We start from the raw sequence: 22,777 nt of genomic DNA on the forward strand, positions 1-22,777 counted from the left end.
ATGTGGATTTTGCAAGTATGGGCAGACTGACCTGTTTATCAAAGAACTCTCTTGTGTCTTTCTCCATGTGTTCTTCATACATGTTTGTGGTCATATTCATTAAACCAATTTTAGACAAACCAAAGTCAGTCAGTTTAATGTGGCCCATTGACGTGATGAGTAAGCTAAAAAAAAAAAAAAAAATCACACCATGAATGCATTATATCTACAGGATGTGGAGTCACTATCAAAATCAATTTTTGTTATCATGAAGCTCTTACTTGTCAGGTTTAAGATCTCTGTGCACTATGCCATAATTATGAAGATACTCTAGCGCTAGTACGGTCTCTGCAAAGTACATTCTGGTCATGTCCACAGGCAAGGGACCCATATTCTTCAGCAAATTTGCACAGTCTCCACCTGCAAAATTTATTTCACATTCGAAGGTGTTATGCAAACATTATAAATACAGGGGTTTCATTAGAATGAACCAAAAAAAACACATTCCAACAAAAACTCCTGACTAACCCTCCACATACTCCATGACCATGCAGAGGTGTCGCCGTGTCTCAAACGAGCAGAACATGCTCACAACAAAAGGGTTCTCTGCAAACGTCAAGATGTCTCGCTCCACAAACACCTGCTGGATCTGGTTCCTCAGGATCAAGTTCTGCCGGTTGATCTTCTTCATTGCAAAACGCTGGCGTGTCTCGCGATGCCGCACCAGGTATACGGCCCTGTGTGTCAACTCTTGAATTAGGATCAAAGCTGAGTGGTAGTATGAGTCAACCAGTGACCAGTTGGTTATTAGTTAGTTTCCCTTCAGAGTTTACATCAAGGTAAGCAAACGCCACCAAAATCAAGCTGTTCAGAACACCCAACAACTAGTCAATTAATAAAATATTGCACATCTAGAATACTAACTATGCACAATTATATGGTTAGTTGCATATAGCATTGCCTTTAGCCAGTTGTCAACAACCCAAAACATATCTGCAAACCTTTAAAAAAATAAAAATAAAATACTGATCTAGATTCAGTTTATGTACATCCTTTAAAAGTGCAATAAGTGTGAGCTCACCCATAAGCCCCATTACTGATGAGTTTTATGGTCTCAAAATCCCTTTCCAGAGGTTTTCTTCGAGGCGTTGTGGTACCAGGGCGATTCTGAAACCAAAATGTAAACCAAACTCACTTGTAAACAAACCATTTTAACACTTGATTATATATCAAGGCTTGGCTTTGTTTTGTTACCTCTGCAGGATCATCCAATTCTCTGCCTGTACTGCCCGAGTTGTTTTGCTCAAGTTGCACCATGTCTGTACTCAAAGAAAGGAGAGTATTATCAAATCAAAACCTATGATGAATTTGAGGATGAATGATAAATCACGAAAATGAGTTTTTACCCTCCAGGGGGTCTCGAGTGAGACCAAGTTGGCTGATGATGTATCTGGGGATATCCGTCTTGATGCCCTGATCAACTTTTGCATGACCCTCTGCAACTTCAAGCCGTTGATAAAACACCTCAGGGTCAAATTCCTGTTAGAAAATACAAAAATATTAATATTATTATTTTAATTTTATAATGCAAACAAATCGATTAATGTATAATTTAACAGTCAGTTATCTTACCAGACATTCCAGAAGTCTTGCCGGCCTGGAAATAATGATGAGAATCTTCTTCACAAGTTTGGCAATAACAGACACTTCCTCACTCTCAGAGCGCTCATAGGCCTGAGGGAAAACACACATACAGAGCCAATGCAAATAAACTTTACAAGGCCATCAACAAAGCAACCTACATTTTTTGCATAAAGATTGGAGGACTGGAACTCAGGAATAATCAGTTCAAGTAGTAAGTCACAGAAATAAATGACCAAATTCATTGCAATGTGCATCAGAAGATGATGACAGAGAAAATAAATCTTGGAACAAGTCCATTAAACCTTCAAGCAACTCATGATATTTCAGACAAAATATATTTTTAAAAGAACAGCTTATGCAAAAATAAAAATAATTTTTATGCAATCTTTAATGCACCTGATTACTAAACAACAGCCATTAAAGGACAAGTTTGGTATTTTACACTTAAAGCCCTGTTTTCAGATTGTTTGTGATGAAATGGAATGGTTTTGAGTGAAATTTCGACATATGATGCTGGCCCGAGAATTTTCGGTTTCTGTTGTATCACCCCCCCACCTCTACAATGGGTGTATAGGTGCACAGGAACAATCCTTCCTTAAATGCATTAAACTTTCGTTTACAAAGACGTGAAACTCACCGAGTGGTCAGGGGTGTTCACTGATATACTCACAAAAAAATCGCTGCAAAAGATGCTTTCCAACTGGTGTTTTAGCATTCGTTGTAAACTTGTGGACCTGATTTTCCAAACGCCTCTCACCCGTACATTCTTCCGTTGAGAGCTTGAATAATAGACACTCCAGCCCAGTTGGTGGTGATAATCCACCTTTGCCAATTGCAAGAATACAAACAACGTTCCCGGCGCGGAGTATTACCTCACACCACATCTAATACAAGTCAATGGAGTTGGACAAAAACTACAATGAAACCTGTTGGAAAGCATCTTTGCAGCGATTTTTGTGTATATCAGTGAACACCCCTGACCACTCGGTGAGTTTCACGTCTTTGTAAACGAAAGTTTAATGCATTTAAGGAAGGATTGTTCCTGTGCACCTATACACCCATTGTAGAGGTGGGGGGGGGGGGTGATACCACAGAAACCGAAAATTCTCGGGCCAGCATCATATGTCCAACTTTCAGTCAAAATTGTTCCATTTCATCATAAACAATCTGAAAACAGGGATTTAAGTGTAAAATACCGAACTTGTCCTTTAACACCACATCTGTTAAAATGGCCCTGGCAATAAAATGTGCTTTGATCAATCAGATCACAAGTGGACGAGAGACACATCCATGTTCACACCCATCTCTGTCTACTTTCAAACGCTTCTGTCCTGATTACTTTGAGGGGATGGTCTATGGGTGAGTCCCTCTACTTTCATTAAAACACGATAGTTGCATCTTGCCCAAATATTGTCCTATCCTAACAATCATAAATCATTTAAAAGCTTATTTATTCAGCTTTCAGATTATGTATACACCTCAATTAAAAAAAAAAGACGCTCATGAATGGCTTTGTAGTCCAGGGTCACAAATGACAATTCAAATTTTGGTTTATTCCTTTGAAATCACGTTTAAAGCCTCCATCTGTCTGAAAACTGAAAAAAAAAAGGAATTTATTATAGCAAGACTTGTTTCCTCTTGCCTAATTTAATCAACTTTATTTGCCTTTCACGACTCCAGACATGAGCAAAAGCTCTTCAGGGAGGCAAGACAAGACTCTAACTTGCTCTAACTAACCATGTTTCCTTTCATAAACTGGACATGAATGTGCAATATTGCTGCACACGTTCTAACAAAACCTCATATGACAACAGTGGCTTGGTATGAGAAATGAAAGCTGCCAGTATATTTTATAACAAAAACACGGGCACATCCTTTTATAGCTAGGAACTCCATAAATGAAAAGACCACAGCGCTGCGGTACAGCATATGCTGAATGTCATTTTCAGAAAGGAAAACCTCTTATTAGGAAAAATAACTCCAATGTCGGATGTCTTGTGTCTGCAGTCATGAGGCTCTCTGCCGGTAAACACTCACTGCTCTTATAAAGGAGTCAGTGTTACAATTTACTAGAGATCGACCGATATATCTGTTTTCCGATATTTTCCCCGATATTTGAGCATTTTTCGATGATCGGATATCGGGTTTGTAATATCGGATTGACCGATAAACGAGAGAATTGAGAATTGCGCGCTGGACGCATCTGAGGAGAAGAGCTCACAGCAGCAGCAGCGTGCACAGCAAATATGACGGCGGAGTGACGCGACTTCATTAAAAGGTCTTTGAGTATACTGACTTTGCATCTGAGGCATTTATAACACATCTTATTTGTGCATTAATGTATGTTATGTTAAATAAGTTGATATATTAAAAGCAATGTATGCAGTTTGTCCAAGAATAGAGACAAACTCACAAAATCACGTGCTGTTCACTTACCGGGGTTGATGTGATGATGATTATTATTATAAGGGTTTGTTCAGTTCAGTAGTGTTGTAGTAATTATTATGTCAAAAACAGAAGTATAACAGTAAATAAAAATCGGTTTAGCATATCGGTTATCGGGCACATAAGCATCCAAATATTTGTTATTGGCATCGGTTTAAAAAAATGAGTATCGGTCGATCTCTACAATTTACCTTTTCAACAATTTCAGAAATTGCATGCCACATGACTCATTGTACCCGGATGCGGTTGTGTTATTCAGGCAGCTGATATCTAGTAACAACAAACCTCTTATGTCACCACTGGCCAATCAGAATCAAGCATTCCAGAGTGCCATGTTATTAGAATAAATAAATAAACATTATTACTTTAACTTCGGTTTAAAATGCGTTTTTACCTCATGGAGCAGATTTTCAATTTTTTCCTGGAGTTCTATGAAGTAACGAGACGTGATGAGACCTTTCGTACATTTCTCCAAACAGTCTCGGACAATCTCGACCAGCTGGTGCTGAATAAAGCCCAGCACTCCATCAGCAAGAGGAGGAGCATTGTCTGGGGAGAAGTCCTCGATTACAGCCAGCAACCGCCCCTCCATCTGAGCCGTGGCCTGCAGTGATGAAACGCTGTGAGACTGCGTAGGTGACTGTCATTTGTTATGTCTGGATCAACAAGGCAGTCAATTTTCCCACAGTTTTAATTTTAACAAAGTAAACAACATGTGATGACACTACACACAGTGCAGTTCACGTCCCTGATGATGAAAAACACATTTTAATGTCAGAGCTCGGTACCTTCGGAAAGCGCTCTTTGTAGACATGATTCATCATCACGATCTCATTATCAAAGGACCCGCATGTTCGCCCAGGGCTACGAATTAAAACAAGAACATAGTTTAGATTAATGAATAACAATAATAACCATTTCAACTGTATTATTCTGTTAACTGTATAATCTTGCAAAGTAACAGACAGTTATTAACAAAGATTAACTTAACTTCAAATGGATGACAATTTGGGTAATATACTATTGGCAAGATCATGTTAAAGGGACATTCCACTTTTTTTGAAAAAATCCTCATTTTCCAGCTCCCCTAGAGTTAAACATTTGATTTTTACCGTTTTTGAATTCATTCAGCTGATCTCCGAGTCTGGCGCTAGCACTTTTAGCATAGCTTAGCACAATCCATTGAATCTGATTAGACCATTAGCATCGGGCAAAAAAATGACTAAAGAGTTTCAATATTTTTCCTATTTAAAACTTGACTCTTCTGTAGTTACATTGTGTACTAAGACCGACGGAAATTTTTAATTAAAAGTTGCGATTTTCTAGGCAGATATGGCTAGGAACTATACTCTCATTCTGGCGTAATGATCAAGGACTTTGCTGATGTAACATGGCTGCAGCAGGCGTAGTGAAATTACGCACTGCACGAAAATAGTCCCCTGCTATTGAAAGTAACCAAGGGGACTATTTTCTGGCAGTGCGTAATATCACTACACCTCCTGCAGCCATGATTCATCAGCAAAGTTCTTGATTATTACGCCAGTTTGAGAGTATAGTTCCTAGCCATATCTGCCTAGAAAATCACAACTTTTAATTTTCTGTCGGACTTCTTCACGATGTAACTACAGAAGAGTCAAGTTTCAAATATATAGGAAAAATATCGAAACTCTTTTGGTTATTTTTTAGAGTGATGCTAATGGACAAATCAGATTCAATGGATTGTGCTAAGCTATGCTAAAAATGGTAGCGCCAGACCCGGAGATCAGCTGAATGGATTTCAAAACAGTAAGAATCAAATGGTTAACTCTTGGGGAGCTGGAAAATGAGCATATTTTCAAAAAAAGTGGAATGTCCCTTTAAGACAACATAATATTGCATGCGTACAGTTTATTTTGAAGAAATATTTACTAAAGTAGTAGCCTGCTATTTGTAGTTGGGTAATATTGTTCAGGTTTTGCCAGAGCAATTAAATCAAATCTACAAAATGTGAACGATAAGTCGTAGCTTAAAGGTGCATTGTGTTATTTTATAGATAGTACGAAATTTTTCATGCACGCTTATGCAGAGACAACAATAAATAAGCTATTTCTAGGCTGATTTAGCCAAGTGTTATAAATGTGACATTATCAAAAGTTTTAGACTCTTTGTCAGATAATCTTTTATATCAACAAGCAGAGACCTAAGACTCCTTGAGCGAGGACGGAAAGGAGAGGGCTGTCCATCCTCGTCTGTCACACTCTCTGAGCTCCTAAAATGTTTGAAGAGGCGATGAAGGTCATCTGGGGTGGGCTGGGAGGGCAGCTGGTGCAACAGCTCCTGCGAGGAGGATGAAGACTGGTGCAGGAAGGAAAGACAGAGAGAGCGAGAGAAAACTGAAATTCCTAACAATACAGATTTGTATACTTATTACATACATACATACATACATAAATATACTACACTATAACACATAGCTAGCATCAGTAAACTTTAAAATGTAAACTTTTAAAACATACTACCGGACTGTCCATTCTAGTTAGTGGTAAAGATGGTAATTTAAGGACAAGCATAAACTCAAATCTCTGGAAGAATGAGCAGAAGAGCACATGACAGCAGCAGTGCTTGAGGAAAGCAAAGACGCTTTACAGCTTCCCGCTGAATAAAGTGTTCACTGACACTAGCTCAATGGGACATTGTTAAACAAGGCTGACCTCATCGCATGAGCCATGAATAGCCATAAAACATTTCAAAACAAAGAAAGGGTCATTCTCTTCAATTGCCTGAAAATAAATCAATTCATTTAATTGTTCCCAAAATCCTCTACAACTGAGAGTTACCCAGGATTATCACATCATTAAATCAACATTATTAAATCTATATTTTAATAAATTGAAGTACTTTAAAACCCATGAATATTGCAAAAGAGCACGCTTTCTAAAAGTCGGGTGTACTCATCAGTTTTTTTTCACTGGTTCCTGTATAATTAGCTAGCATTGATGGTACGGCGCTTTCCAAAACAAAAATAATTATTTTTAAACATAACACATTTCATATACGATTAGCTGAAACCGAATAATAAATTAAAGGGGTGGTTCAATTGTATTTCATGAATTCTGACTTATTAACAAAGTTATAAAGTTGTTTCCTCATGCTAAACGTAGGCAAAGTGTCAAAAAAGCAGTTGGGTATGTTACAGAGTATTTCTGTGCTGAATACACTTCGCCAGGGTTCATACAAGTTTCGGAAAGTTTTTTTTTTTGATTACAGGTCCAGCATACGCTTCAGGGGTTTCTATACGCATCACTGCATTATATGGACGCTTCCCCCAGAAAACCCCGCCCACCCGTCAATCAGCGGGAGACGCTAGAACTTACAAACATCACATCACGCGACAGCTTTGTTGAATTTTAAAAATCAATAGCACGAAAGAAGTAGTGTGTTTTTTGAAGGAAGGTGAAGAAAGCCAGCTTTATGAAAACAATGGATATAGTTTATTATCCGGGGTAGCAGCGGATTGTTGGGTGTGTAAATTTTCCCAATCGGGTCATGAGTTGCATGTGGTAAGTAAGACTTCTGTCTTATGTTGGAAATATGTGCGTGCATATTATATAAATGACACAAACATGTAGTGAATTATAAGTTAAACAGTGTTGTATAGTGTTGTATGACTCGTACTCGCTCCTCCCGCGGTAGTAACTCCTCCTTCATGTTTTCGTACGTTATCGGAAAGAATCAATAAAGCTAATCTTTCTTTTATAAATCTGATTAAACTAAAGACTCTTTGGAGATATAAAGGATGTAATACTACTCTATAGGTACTCCAGATTAACATCAGACATGCAAAAACAGTGTGTGTTACGTGAGCTTTAAATTAGCAAAAAACTATTTATGCAGTACAAGGTTATGAGATACAGAAGAGTCCAGTTCAATGTAGGACTGCATAACAACTAATTGCAACTAATCGTTTGCAGAATAAAAGTTTTTGTTTACATCATATATGTGTGTATATTGTGTATAATAATCATGTATATATAAACACACACACATGCATGTATAATTTTAAGAAAAAAATGTGTATATATTAAGTATTTATATTAATATATAATACAAATTTAATATAAATATCAAAAAGTATATAGACATGTAAATATTTATTAAATATATGCATGCACGTTTGTTTATTTATATATACATAATTATTATACACAATAAACACATATATGATGTAAACAAAAACTTTTATTCTGCAAACGATTAGTTGTTATGCAGCCCTAGTCATTGCAAATGACTTGGATACAAAGTCTATGGCCAATGGTCATTGCATTGCAAGTGGCATTATGAGGGAAGAATAATGAAAACAAAGCTAAAGGAAAACAAAAGTGTCTTTTCATAATAAATGAGAGTGGCCTACTCACTGAAACCGCAGAACTGGGTGGATTGGTTCCATATCCAGACGAGACCGATGCCACAGACCATCTTCGTGTATCCGCTCTAAAGTAGGGCAGAGATATAGTATGACACTATGTTGTATATCCTGGTAAGGACTTTACATTCACATTTTCAGAAAAACAAAGTGCCAAAATCCACCACCAAAAACTTTACGGATGTATATCCCACTTTGTATGCTTCGTAAACAGCAAACAAACTGCAGCACAAATTACAGACATTAAGAACCGAATATTGTATTACAAATCCCTCAAGTCCCACACAGAAAACAACAAAAAATCCTGTCAGTTGGTAAAGCATCACAGAAGCCATGAATATGAAGGAATGTGTTATAGCTTTGCACTTCTCAGCAGTGTAGTGTCATGTGTTACAAGTGTAAGAGAACGCACAGACAGAACTTGTGAACACGCTGTACTCGTTGCCTTTGAATTTGTTAAAAGCCAATCAGCATTTTTTTTGCTATGGTGTGAACAGAAAAACGGTAAAATCTTCTCATGTCGTGTCTGGTTAGGACATAATGCATATGTAATTATACATTTTTTATGCATTATAGTATTACATTCATATGTATATAAACTCACCCCGCATCCTCTATGATCAATCTAATCCTGAACTTTCTAGTACCCAGATGCAAATAGATGCTTAGTTTGGGTCATAAGACGACAAAAACATTCAAACACCGAGCTATAAGGAGGCTGGTCCTATCAGTTAAATGAGTAAGAGCAAGCATTAATAGAAGCAAATAAAGCCTTGGGACATAATCATGGAAGCATATAGTAATAATGCTGCATGCTGACTTTAATAATTGCTGTAACAAATGCCAAGCTTTCCATCCCCAGCACAGCCTTGAGGCGACTGCAGCAAACACAGAATCTTATTGGCCAGACAGAAAACTTACAAGTGATCACTCTCATTTTTTGGTTTAACATTTACAATTATGTAGGCCGAAGTATGGTCAACTTTTATGCGTGGGTTCGTGTACAGCGCGTAACACATTTTTTTTATAGGCCACAAGAGGCTTTGCAAATTGTTGTGCACATATATGAGTCAAATAAACTATGCTTTGCAAAGCTGTGCATGTACGCTTGTGTATGCGTAAAAACAGACATTTTTTATTTCTATATGTTTGTTTCCTGGAAATCAAACCCACAAGCTTTGTGTTGTGAGCGCAATGCTCTACCAAGGGAGCTTAAAGGATTAGTCCATTTTCTTAAAAGAAAAATCCAGATAATTTACTCACCACCATGTCATCCAAAATGTTGATGTCTTTTTTTGTTCAGTCGAGAAGAAATTATGTTTTTTGAGGAAAACATTGTCTCATTTTAATGGACTTTAAATGGACACCAACACTTAACACTTAACTCAACACCTAACAGTATTTTTCAACGGAGTTTCAAAGGAATCTAAACGATCCCAAACGAGGCATAAGGGTCTTATCTAGCAAAACGATTGTCATTTTTGACAAGAAAAATAAAAAATATATACTTTTAAACCACAATTTCTCGTCTTCCTACGGTCCTGAAAGCGTCAGCATGACCTCACGCAATAGGTCATGACGTCAAGAGGTCACAGAGGACAAACGCAAAACTCCGCCCCAGTGTTTACAAGTGTGTTGAAAGAGGACCGTTCCTACGTTGTTGTATGTCAAGTTGTCAACTGATACTAATTAATGTCTTTGTGTCAGTTTATTGTTTACAATGGTCCGCAAATGTGCGTTTTATTTATGTAAAACGTGACCTCCCTACGTCACTACGCATTTACATTAGGTCGTGCTGGACGGAAAGTTGTGGTTTAAAAGAGCTTTTTTTTTTCTTGTCAAAAATGACAATCGTTTCGCTAGATAAGACCCTTATGCCTCGTTTGGGATCGTTTATAGACCTTTGAAACTCCGTTGAAAAAAACTGTTACGTGTTGAGTTAAGTGTTGGTGTCCATTAAAATCCATTAAAATGAGAAAAATCCTCCAATGTTTTCCTCAAAAAACATAATTTCTTCTCGACTGAACAAAGAAAGACATCAACATTTTGGATGACATGGTGGCAAGTAAATTATCTGGATTTTTCTTTTAAGAAAATTGACTATTACTTTAAGGAAAAGTTTTATACTGACATTATGATGGCAAGTAAGATGTAAACGATAACACCTTGTAAAAATTCTGGTCGCACGTGTACTCTTACCTCCGAATGAAATTAACAGAAGGACTGCTAGAGACATTTCTTGGACTATCCAGTGGGCTGGTGCCTGTAAAAAAAATATTTGCAATGGTAAATGCGGACATAAAGGTTGGTTGGTTGATTCGCAGTGTTATCGGATGCCAAAGCAATTATGTGCTGACTGGTGTGTTTACAAAGTAAAATTGCTGGCATTTAAACACTGGGCAAGACTCTGCGAACATATTGTGCTTGTCATTGTTTATCATCAATCACACATCTGTCTTTATCTTAATAAAGGAGGAGCAGACGTAATTATAGCTACCAGTTTGTAAGGGAAGAGGTGAGAGAGGTCTTGATAGAGTAGGAGAAGGAGCCAGACTTTTCCTTTTGTTCCGGTTACTGTGGAAAGAAAACTCATGGTCATACTTCAGAAAATACTTCACCCCCACATTTAGGGATGCTCGGTCACTAACCTTATTCCTGGAACATAACCTAACAAATCAGGTTTACAAACACACTACCAAAGAGTTGACTAGTCTTTCTAAGATAGAATTCAGGGTATTATTCAGTCAACACTGTGTATGCCAAGTTCCTGTGATCAATCTGGTGCAAATATAACAATGCAATCTGTTGCATAGAAAAGCTTATTTAAGATGCGTCGCCACACTCAGTTTCGTTACAATGCTTTAATGTTTGACAACGCCAAAAACATTACTTTACAAACATTGGCTTTAACGTTTAAATAACGTTACAGATTAAAAGTACAGTATAGCTTTTTTTCTAAACAGAAATGTAACAATAAAACAAACAGTGAGTGAAACACGGGCCGCCAATACGGGACAATGCAGACGCTTACAGGCTTGCATGGGCCACGTTTACTCTCGGAAACAAAAACGGGCTGGGTGGAAAAACGGCGTGTACGCAGTCGACTACCGGTAAGAAAATGCTTAAAAGCAATTATTTGACAACCCTATGCCGTATGTGGGTATAAATCCACCTACTTATAAATAAAACAAGCGCATTTCTCTTGCTTATAACTGGGTTTTATCCCAAGTTGAACCAAGTTTGTAAATTCCGCAGCAATCTTGAACCATAACAAATGAAACATTAAAATATATAGTGGTAAATGTAAAACTTTTCGTTACCCTTTGGTCGTTTTACTAAGCCTCCAGACACGAACTGACTTTTGTAACTCGGGCACACAGTCCAGTAATTCCGATCAGACATGATGTCGGTGGTGCGCTCGTCCTCTTATGCCCGCAGTCAACAAATCCTCACCGATGATAAAACGCAACATTGTAACGAGAAAAGGCAGCGATGTCTAATGCGATCCCCAAACAAACTCCATGTCGACACAGACTCCATCGCAAAACGCACGGGGGAACGAACAGAAAGCGCGTTAAGTTAAACGGCGCCGATGCCATCACCGCGTTATTTTTTTACAAGTGACACATTAGCACGTTGCCTTGGAAAATGGCATCGTCTCGTGCTATCCAAGCCCTGTCATAGTCAAAGATGGTCAGATACTCGAGTCGCAGGTTAAAGATGTATGAATACACCTATAACGATCCAGCAAAAGCAACAATGAAGGAAAATCGGGTGTGTGGAGTAGAGGAAGTTGTCATAGCCTAACTGAAAGAAGGGTCACGGTGGGGTGTGAACGTCACTGTGGAGGGCACACTAAACCCGCCCACTTGCTACATATGTCCCATACTGAGCAGTTATCAATGCGGTAAAATAATATACTTTAAAAATTCTGACTTTTAGAAGCATGTTTTGAACAAAGATATTGAAGTCATAATTTTAAGTTAAATATTATATGCAAAGTTTATTTACATTAAAATTTGACATAGGCCTACTTTGGGAGTGCAGTGCATAGGAACTTATATAAAACCTAAAAATGACAATAAAAAATGGGGTTGACAGTGTTTAAAATTGAAAAATGAATAAAAGTAAAAAAAATCTACTTACATATTTCCTCTCCGTGGAAGGCTCAGTTCCTTCTGGAAAAGTAATGAAGACTATAAGTTTGACAAGTGGAGTCATGTTTAACTGAGAAGATAGTCTTGTTTATGCAAAAAGTCTGGGCTATTTATTTTAGCAAACTATCTCCAGAATATAAATATATACACTCACCTAAAGGATTATTAGGAACACCACTAATACTGTGTTTGACCCCCTTTCACCTTCAGAACTGCCTTAATTCTATGTGGCATTGATTCAACAAGGTGCTGAAAGCATTCTTTAGAAATGTTGGCCCATATTGATAGGATAGCATCTTGCAGTTGATGGAGATTTGTGGGATGCACATCCACGGCACGAAGCTCCCGTTCCACCACATCCCAAAGATGCTCTATTGGGTTGAGATCTGGTGACTGTGGGGGCCATTTTAGTACAGTGAACTCATTGGCATGTTCAAGAAACCAATTAAAAATAATTCGAGCTTTGTGACATGGTGGTCATAAAGGGATGGACATGGTCAGAAACAATGCTCAGGTAGGCCGTGGCATTTAAAGGAGAAAACATTCCCCACACCATTACACCACCACCACCAGCCTGCACAGTGGTAACAAGGCATGATGGATCTATGTTCTCATTCTGTTTACGTCAAATTCTGACTCTACCATCTGAATGTCTCAACAGAAATATAGACTCATCAGACCAGGCAACATTTTTCTAGTCTTCAACTGTCCAATTTTGGTGAGCTTGTGCAAATTGTAGCCTCTTTTTCCTTTTTGTAGTGGAGGTAAGTGGTACCCAGTGGGGTCTTCTGCTGTTGTAGCCCATCTGCCTCAAGGTTGTGCGTGTTGTGGGTTCACAAATGCTTTGCTGCATACCTTGGTTGTAACGAGTGGTTATTTCAGTCAAAGTTGCTCTTCTATCAGCTTGAATCAGTCGGCCCATTCTCCTCTGACCTTTAGCATAAGATTTTTCTAATAACAAGTAGAAACATGTCCTAGTTCAATGGTTAAAATATCCTTAAAAACTTATTTGTTAGTGTCTATGAATTTACAATCAGGGACAAAACCCTTTTGAATGTTTTCATTTTTTTTATTGTTGTGGGTTTATGGAGAACCGAACACAAAAAACGTGACTGCCCCCGTTTTCTGGTCACCTTACTCTAGCATCAACAAGGCATTTTCGCCCACAGGACTGCCGCATACTGGATGTTTTTCCCTTTTCACACCAATCTTTGTAAACCCTAGAAATGGTTGTGCGTGAAAATCCCACGTAACTGAGCAGATTGTGAAATACTCAGACCGGCCCGTCTGGCACCAACAACCATGTCACACTCAAAATGGCTTAAATCACCTTTCTTTCCCATTCTGACATTCAGTTTGGAGTTCAGGAGATTGTCTTGACCAGGACCACACCCCTGAATGCACTGAAGCAACTGCCATGTGATTGGTTGATTAGATAATTGCATTAATGAGAAATTGAAAAGGTGTTCCTAATAATCCTTTAGGTGAGTGTATAAATAGGATATTACCCAATACTCTATTTAATAAAATTATAAAGGATAAAGAAGACCTTAAATGAGACTCATAGGTGAATTTTTCTTGGTAAGAAAAGTCATTGAGTCTTACTGAATTCACAGCAAATCTTTGTGACGGTGCTTTTGAATTCAAATTAATCTTATGCATGTAAATGCATTTAATATGAGAGGTTTAAATCAAATATATAAAAAATGCCAAAAACAAGAAAAACGAATGCTTGTTGTGTATATGACAAATGCTGCAAGCATATATGTTTTTCAGTCTTTTCTATGAGAGCACACAGAAAGGTAACTTGAAAACAGAGCTTTGGAACAAAAGTTTGTCTTTGTGTCACAGGATCAGTCGAAATCAGATCAATTTGTGCTATTGGTCTTTTTCTCTCACTGTCAAAAGACAGTCTCCCTCATATTTATAACAAGTTTTTATGTGTTTTTGGTAATATTCTGGACAAAAAGTGTTTTGGAGGCATAAAGGTAAATTTCTTCATTATATGCATTTTTTTATTTCTGAGCGTGTGAGTCACCAAATTTAACCTTCTCATTATGAAACATGTCAGCAACTCTTAGTAACTGTTCGCTAGGTTTGAAAAAATATTTTCAAACATAGATTTACAACTAAACTATCTAGTGTACAATATGAAATAAAAACAATGTAAATTCCATTATTTAAAATAATAACTGTAAATTCAATATCACCAGAAATAATTTGACAGTGCAACTTTTTCTAAAATATCTCTCCATATGTATTGATCCATAATACTTTACAAATTGATACTGACTGTAGACACACCTCTTCTATCTTTTATCTTTAAAAAAAATCTCTCTTTCTCTCTCTCAACAGGTATGGTTTCAGAATAGTAAAAACTTGTAACTTGGTATAAGCACTTCTTGTATTATTGCCACGCTATGACAAAACGCTTGATTGTTTCCTTTTCTTTGTAAATCGCTTTGGATAATAGCATCTACTAAATGCCTAAATGTAATAGAAGTATGGTTAGACAACACATATATGGCTACAGATGTACAAACAATATCCATATCTGTCTGGTATATAGATAGAATAGTATTGAATTATTTATGTTCAAATAGAATTTTGTAGCAAGTGTTACTGTTACAACAAACTGGTCTGGTACAATTAACCCCACCTATAGGTAAGTTGTAACATTTGCACTTCTATCACTTTTCAGTGTAATTGCACAGTAGGTTCTAGAAACAAACTTTAAATGTTTATTTGTAGCAATGCTTAATTCGTTAAATATTTTTAACTAAGTTCTTAAACAATTCATCCAAAACCAAAATGCGTGCCCCCTCTCCCCTTTTTAATAGAGGAAAACCATGCATGTTTGAAATCAGTAAACAATAAAATAATTGTTATTCTTTGTTGATCTATTAATTTTATTCATTTTTGGAAGGCAGAAAATGTCTGATATTCTTCAGCTCCATTGTCTCAGGCCAAAAGCGACAGCTTTCAGTAAAACCATTCATGACGGAGGAGCAAAACCCATCTCGCTGCTGAGATCCAATGCTGAACACTCGATTGACACTGCCTATACCCTTATGCTTTTGAATATAAATTTGCCAAGACTGAGATGTTTGTGTCTGCTCCTCTTGTTTTTAAAGGGGTAGCAGTATCTTGGCCGCTTAATCGGTTGCTGTGTGCCAAGGGGACTATTAATGTAGTGCACTGTGTTGCTATGAATGCAGAAGTGTCTTGTAAATGACCAACAACAAAGGTTTTCTTGTTTCTTCTTTAATCTAGTTTGTGCCCAATGTTTCCTGGGATGTATACACTATGGATGTATACACTATTCATAAACTAAGCAGTAGGCTAATCTTACTCAAATATGTTTATATAACATATCTTCACACACACACACACACACACACACACACACACACACACACACACACACACACACACACACACACACACACACACACAGTGCTCAATTTAAAATGCTGTTGAAAAAATAAAGCCAAAAAACATACCTACACATAATTTGAAACATTTGTGTATGTGCATGCGAATGTAGTTTCTGAAAAAACAAGAGACGAGTAACAGGTTGGACCTGACATGTGGAGGCAAAACACCAGTCAGCTTTTTCTCTCATAACGGTTATATTAAATTAATTCCGGCTATATGTAAATACACTGTGAAAAACAACTGTGAATAATGTTAAATTCAGGCAGATTCAATAGGGTTGGTATCAAAAGCAATATTGAAAGAAAGGAGGAAACAGACATCAATTTTTCAATCACCATGGCAACAGCTGATTAAACGTGTCGACTACAATGGGGTTTTTCAAGCTCAAACGTAGATACAATCAACAGCTGAAAAATCAATTTTCAATAATTTCACAAATGTCAAATACATCGTTAGATAAATATTCGACATATCCGAAAAATGCTAGACGAAGTTTACACGTGTTTCATCCATCAGACCAAATAGACCGTTGACAAATGCACGCGGGATCTTAAAAAGCCTTTTCCCATAAGTTGTGAATCGTGTCGATCACAAAATAAAACCAAAAAAAATTTTTTTTTTACATAATCATTGTTTTCCTGTACGTTTTATTCGTGCTAAACGTTTGTGTCCACTTATATGCATAAAAAGTAGGCTATCTTACCTGAAGACCACGTCGTCTTAGTATATTTGGCTCCATTTTGAAGACACTTGTATGTATTTTGTATATTTCCTGTGGTTAATTCAACCCATCATTTAGTGATGAATGTCTGTCTGCACTCATCAGATAATAACAAACCCAGTTTCCGAGTCACCCCACTATTCCTCCTCAAACAGCGCTGCTGCTGTCACCTGACTACATGAGCGACCAATCAAATCACACTTTTGCACAATATAGGTATAGAATTAATTTTGTGAGGGTTTTTTTTTTTTTAATTGAACCACACATTTATAAAAATCTAGCAATCTTTTTCCACTGCACTGAGCAGTATTGATGAGTGTTATTTAATTTTAAAGGTGACATATCATGTAAATCTGACTTTTTCCATGCTTAAGTGCTATAATTGTGTCCCCAGTGCTTCTATCAACCTCGAAAATGTGAAAAGATCAACCCAGTAACTAAGTTTTGGTAAACCATTCTCTGCAAGCATGTGAAAAAATAGCTCATTGAAATTTGGCTCCCCTTGTCATGTCAGAAGGGGATAATACCGCCCCTTAATCTGCACTATCCAACCACAGCACTGCTTATTTGCATTTAAAAGGACACACCCAAAACAAATACCTACAAAGTGGCAATTTTAACATGCTATAATAAATTATCTATGGGGTATTTTAAGGTAGAACTTCATATGTGTAGTCTGGGATTTATTTTACATTTTTTAAAAGTTTTGTGAAATGTCCCCTTTAAGGATAGTCCATGTATAGGCATGATCGTTTATCTTGGCTAACCATAAAATCGTTTGTTTTAAAGCTTTAGGAGATAAGAAGTTATTTAATTTATTGCCCACAAAAAGATACTCATCTGTCATCGAAGATGTTTGAAAGATCCATATATGGGCTATTTGTAGCCAAATCCTACTTTTGTGTTAAAATTTGTGTGATGAAACATTTTTGCACTGTACAGATCTCTACCTGAATTATACATTTAGCAAAATACGTGTTTCATCTCTTAGGTATAGTCTGGTGTCAGAACTAACATTTTTTAGGGAATTTTCATTATGTGCACAAGGTAAAACTTCTAGGAAATTGGTGATATTTTACATGCCAAAAGCACATTACTTTTGCAGTTCTGCAAATTAGCAGACATTTCCTTGTTTACAAACATGATACAATAATTTGGAAAGCCTGGCACTGTCGGTCATGTGGGATACCATGCTCTGATTGATTTATTGCCTGATGTCACCAAGTGTCACCACAGAGCTTTGATGTAACAATGGAACATTGATTTAAACAACACTGCAACCCTTCTTTGTTTCCCTTTGTTCTGCTTAAACGATTAAGTCTTTACTAATGTTAATGTGAGTTTTCTTGTATTATTTATTTTATTCAGTTATTTGTTGTGAGAATGACAGGAAATGAATGTCTTTACAGCCCACTGCTTTTTATCCTTTCCTATTGCTGTGTGCATGATGCTCTTTCTGGACCAAATGCAGGGTAGCTTATGCTTGTCAGGTTGTGAGGTTAAATACCCTGCTGAACTCTTCCAGTAATCCTCGCTGAATGTAAAACATATAATCATTTAGATTGTGGTTAACTGATAACAGTTATCTTTATAAACAAATTTAAATGCACTTATAGCAGTGACTTGAGACTTGTAAATGTAACCAATATATTAACTTTTATCGTTTATATCTTTATTGTCTGTAAAAAGTGATGCCACAAAATCAAATCAGCAAAAGCTTACATTTTAATTTTGCTATTTTCATTTACAACCACTAGAGGGACACAATGACCCAGATGACTTTGTTGGGTTCACCATGATGTCAACATTGAAACATCTGATGACAGTTGTACTTAATCAGGTGCTCTCCTTATCTTTGACGTCACAGTCGAGATTTGCGTCACTGTTTCTAAACTTATACCTTTATCTACTCATATCTTATATATTATGTATGGATCACTGGAGAATTATGGACCAACATTTTAATTTACTTTACTGTACAGATGACTGTAAGAATATAATTGACCGTCCTGTCATGCAAGTTGTTACATATCGACTGTTGAAACCATCACAGAAATGTCTTAACACAGTTCAGTGAAAGTAAGTATGTCGCAACTCACAAGGTTAACTAGTGAAATGCTAAGATGAGTGGGAATTAAGAGTCGAGAGTTGGATGTATTTAATAATCTGGTGCAATTCAATAAAAAGTAAATAGACTGCCAGTGTTATTCCAGAAATACCAACAATACATGTAGCCTACACTGTAATTATATATATATATATATATATATATATATATATATATATATATATATATATACACACACACACACACACACACACACACACACACACACACACACACACACACACACACAAATATATATATATTTTGCCTGGTGTTATTTCTGTCATATGAGCTCATTCCTAAAAAGTGTCCTTTGAAGGTGTGTCTCGTTTTTAAAACAGACCTCTACTTTTATTTGACTTAAAGATTACTCATCATTGCTCTCTTGGATTTCTGACGGGATGAATGCCGCGGTGTTTGTCTGAAGCATACCTCAAACACCCTTCACACACTTTTTACAAAAGAAAGAGTCATCTGAGCATGTGACACACATTCCACACGTGACTGGTAGGCTCTAGCATATATGCAAATTAATTTTTTTCTTTAGGTTCATTTCAGTTTGTTTTATTGCAGGCTGACCTTATTGTACTTCTTTATATGAAGTGCCACGTATAAACTATGTGTGGTTTAAACAGCTTTATATGGAAAGCGTTATACGAATGTTATTTACAGACTTTCAATCAGTGTACAGCGGTCATGTCGTTTTCCCCAGACCCATGTTTAGACAGCATAGTGAACATGCTTTAAAGTTATGGTTATGTTACATACCATGTCTGACATGCTTTAGCAGATTTGCTTGAAAATACCATTATGCGACTCTGTATACAAAATAATGATTGAAACAGCAAGCCTTTAATGTTTCTATACACCAAACTTACCAGGTGTACCTCACTTACTGTAGTATACCATTGTGTCAGCAGCCCAAAGGTTCCCAACAAATCCGATATATGAATATTAAACGTATTCCTTGAATATGCCAAATGTGTAAATGTACTGTAATACCAAACTTTGTTTGCAAAGGTATACAATTCACCTCATGTAGTTTCCATTGCATAAGTCATCCCCATGACCAATATTTCTTGATGTTACATCATGCTCATGCACTGTCAACAAAAATGGTTTAAAACTGTACATTTTCTGTCGCTGGGGTAGTACCATACGTCGGAAACGAGGTACCTTTTTGTGCCTTTACAAGTATACTAAACATAATACAACGTTTTAACTTTTGTGGGACATTACTGTACCTTAAGGATCTATTGTGTACCTTTAAATGTACAGTTAAAGGTTTTGTACCCCTAAAATTTAACTGGACCATAATTGTTTCTTATGGTACACAATAAGTCCTTAGGAATTAATATGGCACATACACAAAAAGTACAACATTTCAAAGTGTTATATACCCATAAAAGTACAACAATTAACATTTGAGGGTACCACCCCAGTGACAGAAAAGCTACACTTTTGTACTTTTTTCTAACAGGTGTGTATTTACATAAATGTGAATCTTTTCCATTATTGTTTTGATTTGTTGTAATATGAAATTATTAGATATCCCCTTATGTATGTTTGGGGTGACATTGCAAATATTATTCCTTATCTCTTTATGATATCATGGTGTGATGGTTTAGGTAATGTTTTTTGAATGTGTGGGAGTGCATGAGCGATTCTCATTGGTGGTGAGGCGTGGCCAGTCGCTGTATAAATGAAAGCATGTTTGGAATTTCATTCATAGCATTACCCAACACAAAGCCAGCACAAACATAAAGAACCTACCATGCAGCATTCAGCAGCACACTGCCTTCTCCTTTCTGTTGGAGCTGTATTTTTTACCTCTTTTCTGGCAGAGACCGTGGCTCAACAGGAATACGAAGAACCAAACAAGGCCCTGCAGCTCGAGGCCCTGAAAGCGAGTATTTTAGAGTACCTGGGGATGGAGAGTCCACCTGGACCCGGCGAAAAAGCTTCTCACCGGGACCTGGTCAGGATGTTTCATCAGTACAGAAGAATTAAACAACTGCTTCGAGGAAACTCCACTCAAGACGACAAACTTCAGCAGAAGCAAAGAGCCTCCACGGTGCTCTTTCCCACTACAGGTAAGCTTAAATTACAGTATTATGTGTTTACTGTAAATTATGTGTGAACTAAAAACAAACAAGCCTTACTAAAACAATACTGATGTGCATCTTGAGACAAAGCAATGGCACTGATTTATGTTAAGGTGTTTTTAAATTAATCATGCATTTTAGTCTGGGACTAGGAGAAGCCCTGTCTGGGATGTATATGCAAAAACAAATCAAAAAAGTATAAATGTATCTGTTTTAAGTGATTGTAGCCTAATTGTTTTTTTTTGTTGTTGTTATTAACAGTCGAGCCTCTAAACTCTACCGCGGAGTTAAAGCAACAATGCTTCAGAGTTGCCTTCAACAAGAACTCAACCATCAACAATGGACTAACTCTTAAACAAGCAAGACTGCATATTCAGAGACCGCACAGGGATAAAATTTCACCCAACCAGTCGTGGCTTACAAAGGACATTCTGGTGAGGACTCAGAAGCCCTCTGGTTTTCAAACAGAGGCTATATTTCACACGAAGGATCTTAATAAGCGACATCTTAAGTTGGATTTGACACATGTGGTTAAGAGGTGGCTTAGAGACACCAATGCTGAACTTTTAGTGGTTGAAATTTGCCTCATCAGAAAACGAAAAGCACGTGCTCAGTCCAAACCACGGCTTAGTTTAGAACTTAACCAATCATCGAGGAGAGTCAGAAGAGGTGTGACTGCTGATGAAGATGAAAGTCTCTGCAGGCGGAGATCACTAAATGTTTCTTTTAAAGACATTGGCTGGTCGGACTGGATTATCGCTCCTTCGGGCTACACAATGCACTATTGTGATGGTTCGTGCCCGCATAATTATAAACCTGCCAGTATGCACACACAGGTGAAGTCCCGTCTGTATCTCATGTCCAAGGGATCGTCGCGTCAACCTTGCTGCGTACCGGCCAGCTATGAGCCGATGGTACTGATGCATTATGACAGTCGTGGAAAGTTAAAACTCACACCGTTCAATGATTTGATAGTCAGCGAATGCCATTGTGCATGAGTGTAAAATGCTGACAATCCACTGACTATTAAAGTGCTAAATGAAGAAGATCAAATGGCAGCAAAAGAACCAAGGAAGAATTCTCATTATCGTTAGGTTCCATTCCTTACGTTAATAACATAGTATGGTTTGGTTGGAAGCCAATGCCATAGGCCAAATGCTTGCTTTTCTACATACGTTGAGATGTTTAAAGGTATTTTTAACATGAGTTGCATATTTGTGTATCAAGTTATATTTATTGTAATTTATTTGGAAACTTGAATGCCGTGTATCAAGTTTTTAAGCTGTGTTGCAAGTGTATTAAGAAACCTGTTTTTTTTTTTTTTTTTTTTTGAATGCTATTAAAGTATATCCCAGTCAAGGGAAAAATGATTGAAATAATGGGTTCATTACTGTTCTGTCAAAACATTTCAATAAAATCAATTCAACATCCTCCCCAAGATGAAAAATGTATCAAAGTATTTGTTTTACATAACCAGTGCTTTGCATCTGCATTTAAATTGCTACCTCAGTTTTTTGCTCATCCTATTCAATTGCAAAGATCAGATGCGATCAAATAAGTATGAATCATCTGCGTATGACTCACTTTTATCACATATCTTTATCTCTATATCAAGACTCTGAGGATGAACATAACCTTTCAAAAAAAATGTTTACAATAAAGCTTTACAATATACTGTATGATCAATTCTAGATAATATTTCAAGGTTAAGTTGTACCATAAACTGATTCAAGAACTGCTTGCCAGAATCTAACGGATGTAGCCTTGAAACCAATTATA

General features: G+C 37.0%; 2 protein-coding genes across 6 annotated transcripts in view; one reads left to right on the forward strand and one right to left on the reverse strand.

Annotated features, from left to right (window-relative positions):
* The window catches only part of mast3a (microtubule associated serine/threonine kinase 3a), a 31,016-nt gene extending 14,090 nt beyond the window's left edge, over nt 1-16,926 (reverse strand). For 2 of the 3 annotated variants that reach the window (XM_073875719.1, XM_073875718.1), the window contains exons 1-14: nt 11,786-12,297; nt 10,968-11,040; nt 10,670-10,733; nt 8,463-8,538; nt 6,248-6,402; nt 4,857-4,932; nt 4,463-4,672; nt 1,612-1,713; nt 1,386-1,518; nt 1,234-1,298; nt 1,061-1,146; nt 508-716; nt 261-399; nt 32-164 (exon numbers count right to left, since the gene is read on the reverse strand). In XM_073875719.1, coding sequence (XP_073731820.1) covers nt 32-164; nt 261-399; nt 508-716; nt 1,061-1,146; nt 1,234-1,298; nt 1,386-1,518; nt 1,612-1,713; nt 4,463-4,672; nt 4,857-4,932; nt 6,248-6,402; nt 8,463-8,538; nt 10,670-10,733; nt 10,968-11,040; nt 11,786-11,872 — 1,608 coding nt within the window. In that variant the 5' untranslated portion in view covers nt 11,873-12,297. Of the gene's footprint in view, nt 1-31; nt 165-260; nt 400-507; nt 717-1,060; nt 1,147-1,233; nt 1,299-1,385; nt 1,519-1,611; nt 1,714-4,462; nt 4,673-4,856; nt 4,933-6,247; nt 6,403-8,462; nt 8,539-10,669; nt 10,734-10,967; nt 11,045-11,785; nt 12,298-12,616; nt 12,649-16,768 lie in introns of those variants that run through there. The other variant, XM_073875720.1, reaches the window with a different exon arrangement.
* Nucleotides 11,453-22,453, forward strand: gdf15 (Growth differentiation factor-15). 3 transcript variants are annotated; one of them, XM_055202206.2, is made up of 4 exons: nt 18,690-18,865; nt 19,260-19,400; nt 20,738-20,986; nt 21,260-22,453. In XM_055202206.2, exons 3-4 carry the CDS (start codon nt 20,824-20,826, stop codon nt 21,994-21,996), a joined length of 900 nt encoding a protein of 299 aa, XP_055058181.1. In that variant the 5' UTR covers nt 18,690-18,865; nt 19,260-19,400; nt 20,738-20,823; the 3' UTR covers nt 21,997-22,453. The 3 variants fall into 3 exon arrangements, with proteins under 3 accessions (XP_055058182.1, XP_055058181.1, XP_055058180.1); XM_055202207.2 differs by lacking the exons at nt 18,690-18,865; nt 19,260-19,400 and adding an exon at nt 11,453-11,580; XM_055202205.2 differs by lacking the exons at nt 18,690-18,865; nt 19,260-19,400 and having other exon boundaries at nt 20,601-20,986.
* Nucleotides 22,454-22,777: the final 324 nt, after the last annotated feature.

Source organism: Misgurnus anguillicaudatus, chromosome 2 (genome assembly GCF_027580225.2).
Source record: "Misgurnus anguillicaudatus chromosome 2, ASM2758022v2, whole genome shotgun sequence".
Classification (NCBI taxonomy): Eukaryota; Metazoa; Chordata; class Actinopteri; order Cypriniformes; family Cobitidae; genus Misgurnus; species Misgurnus anguillicaudatus.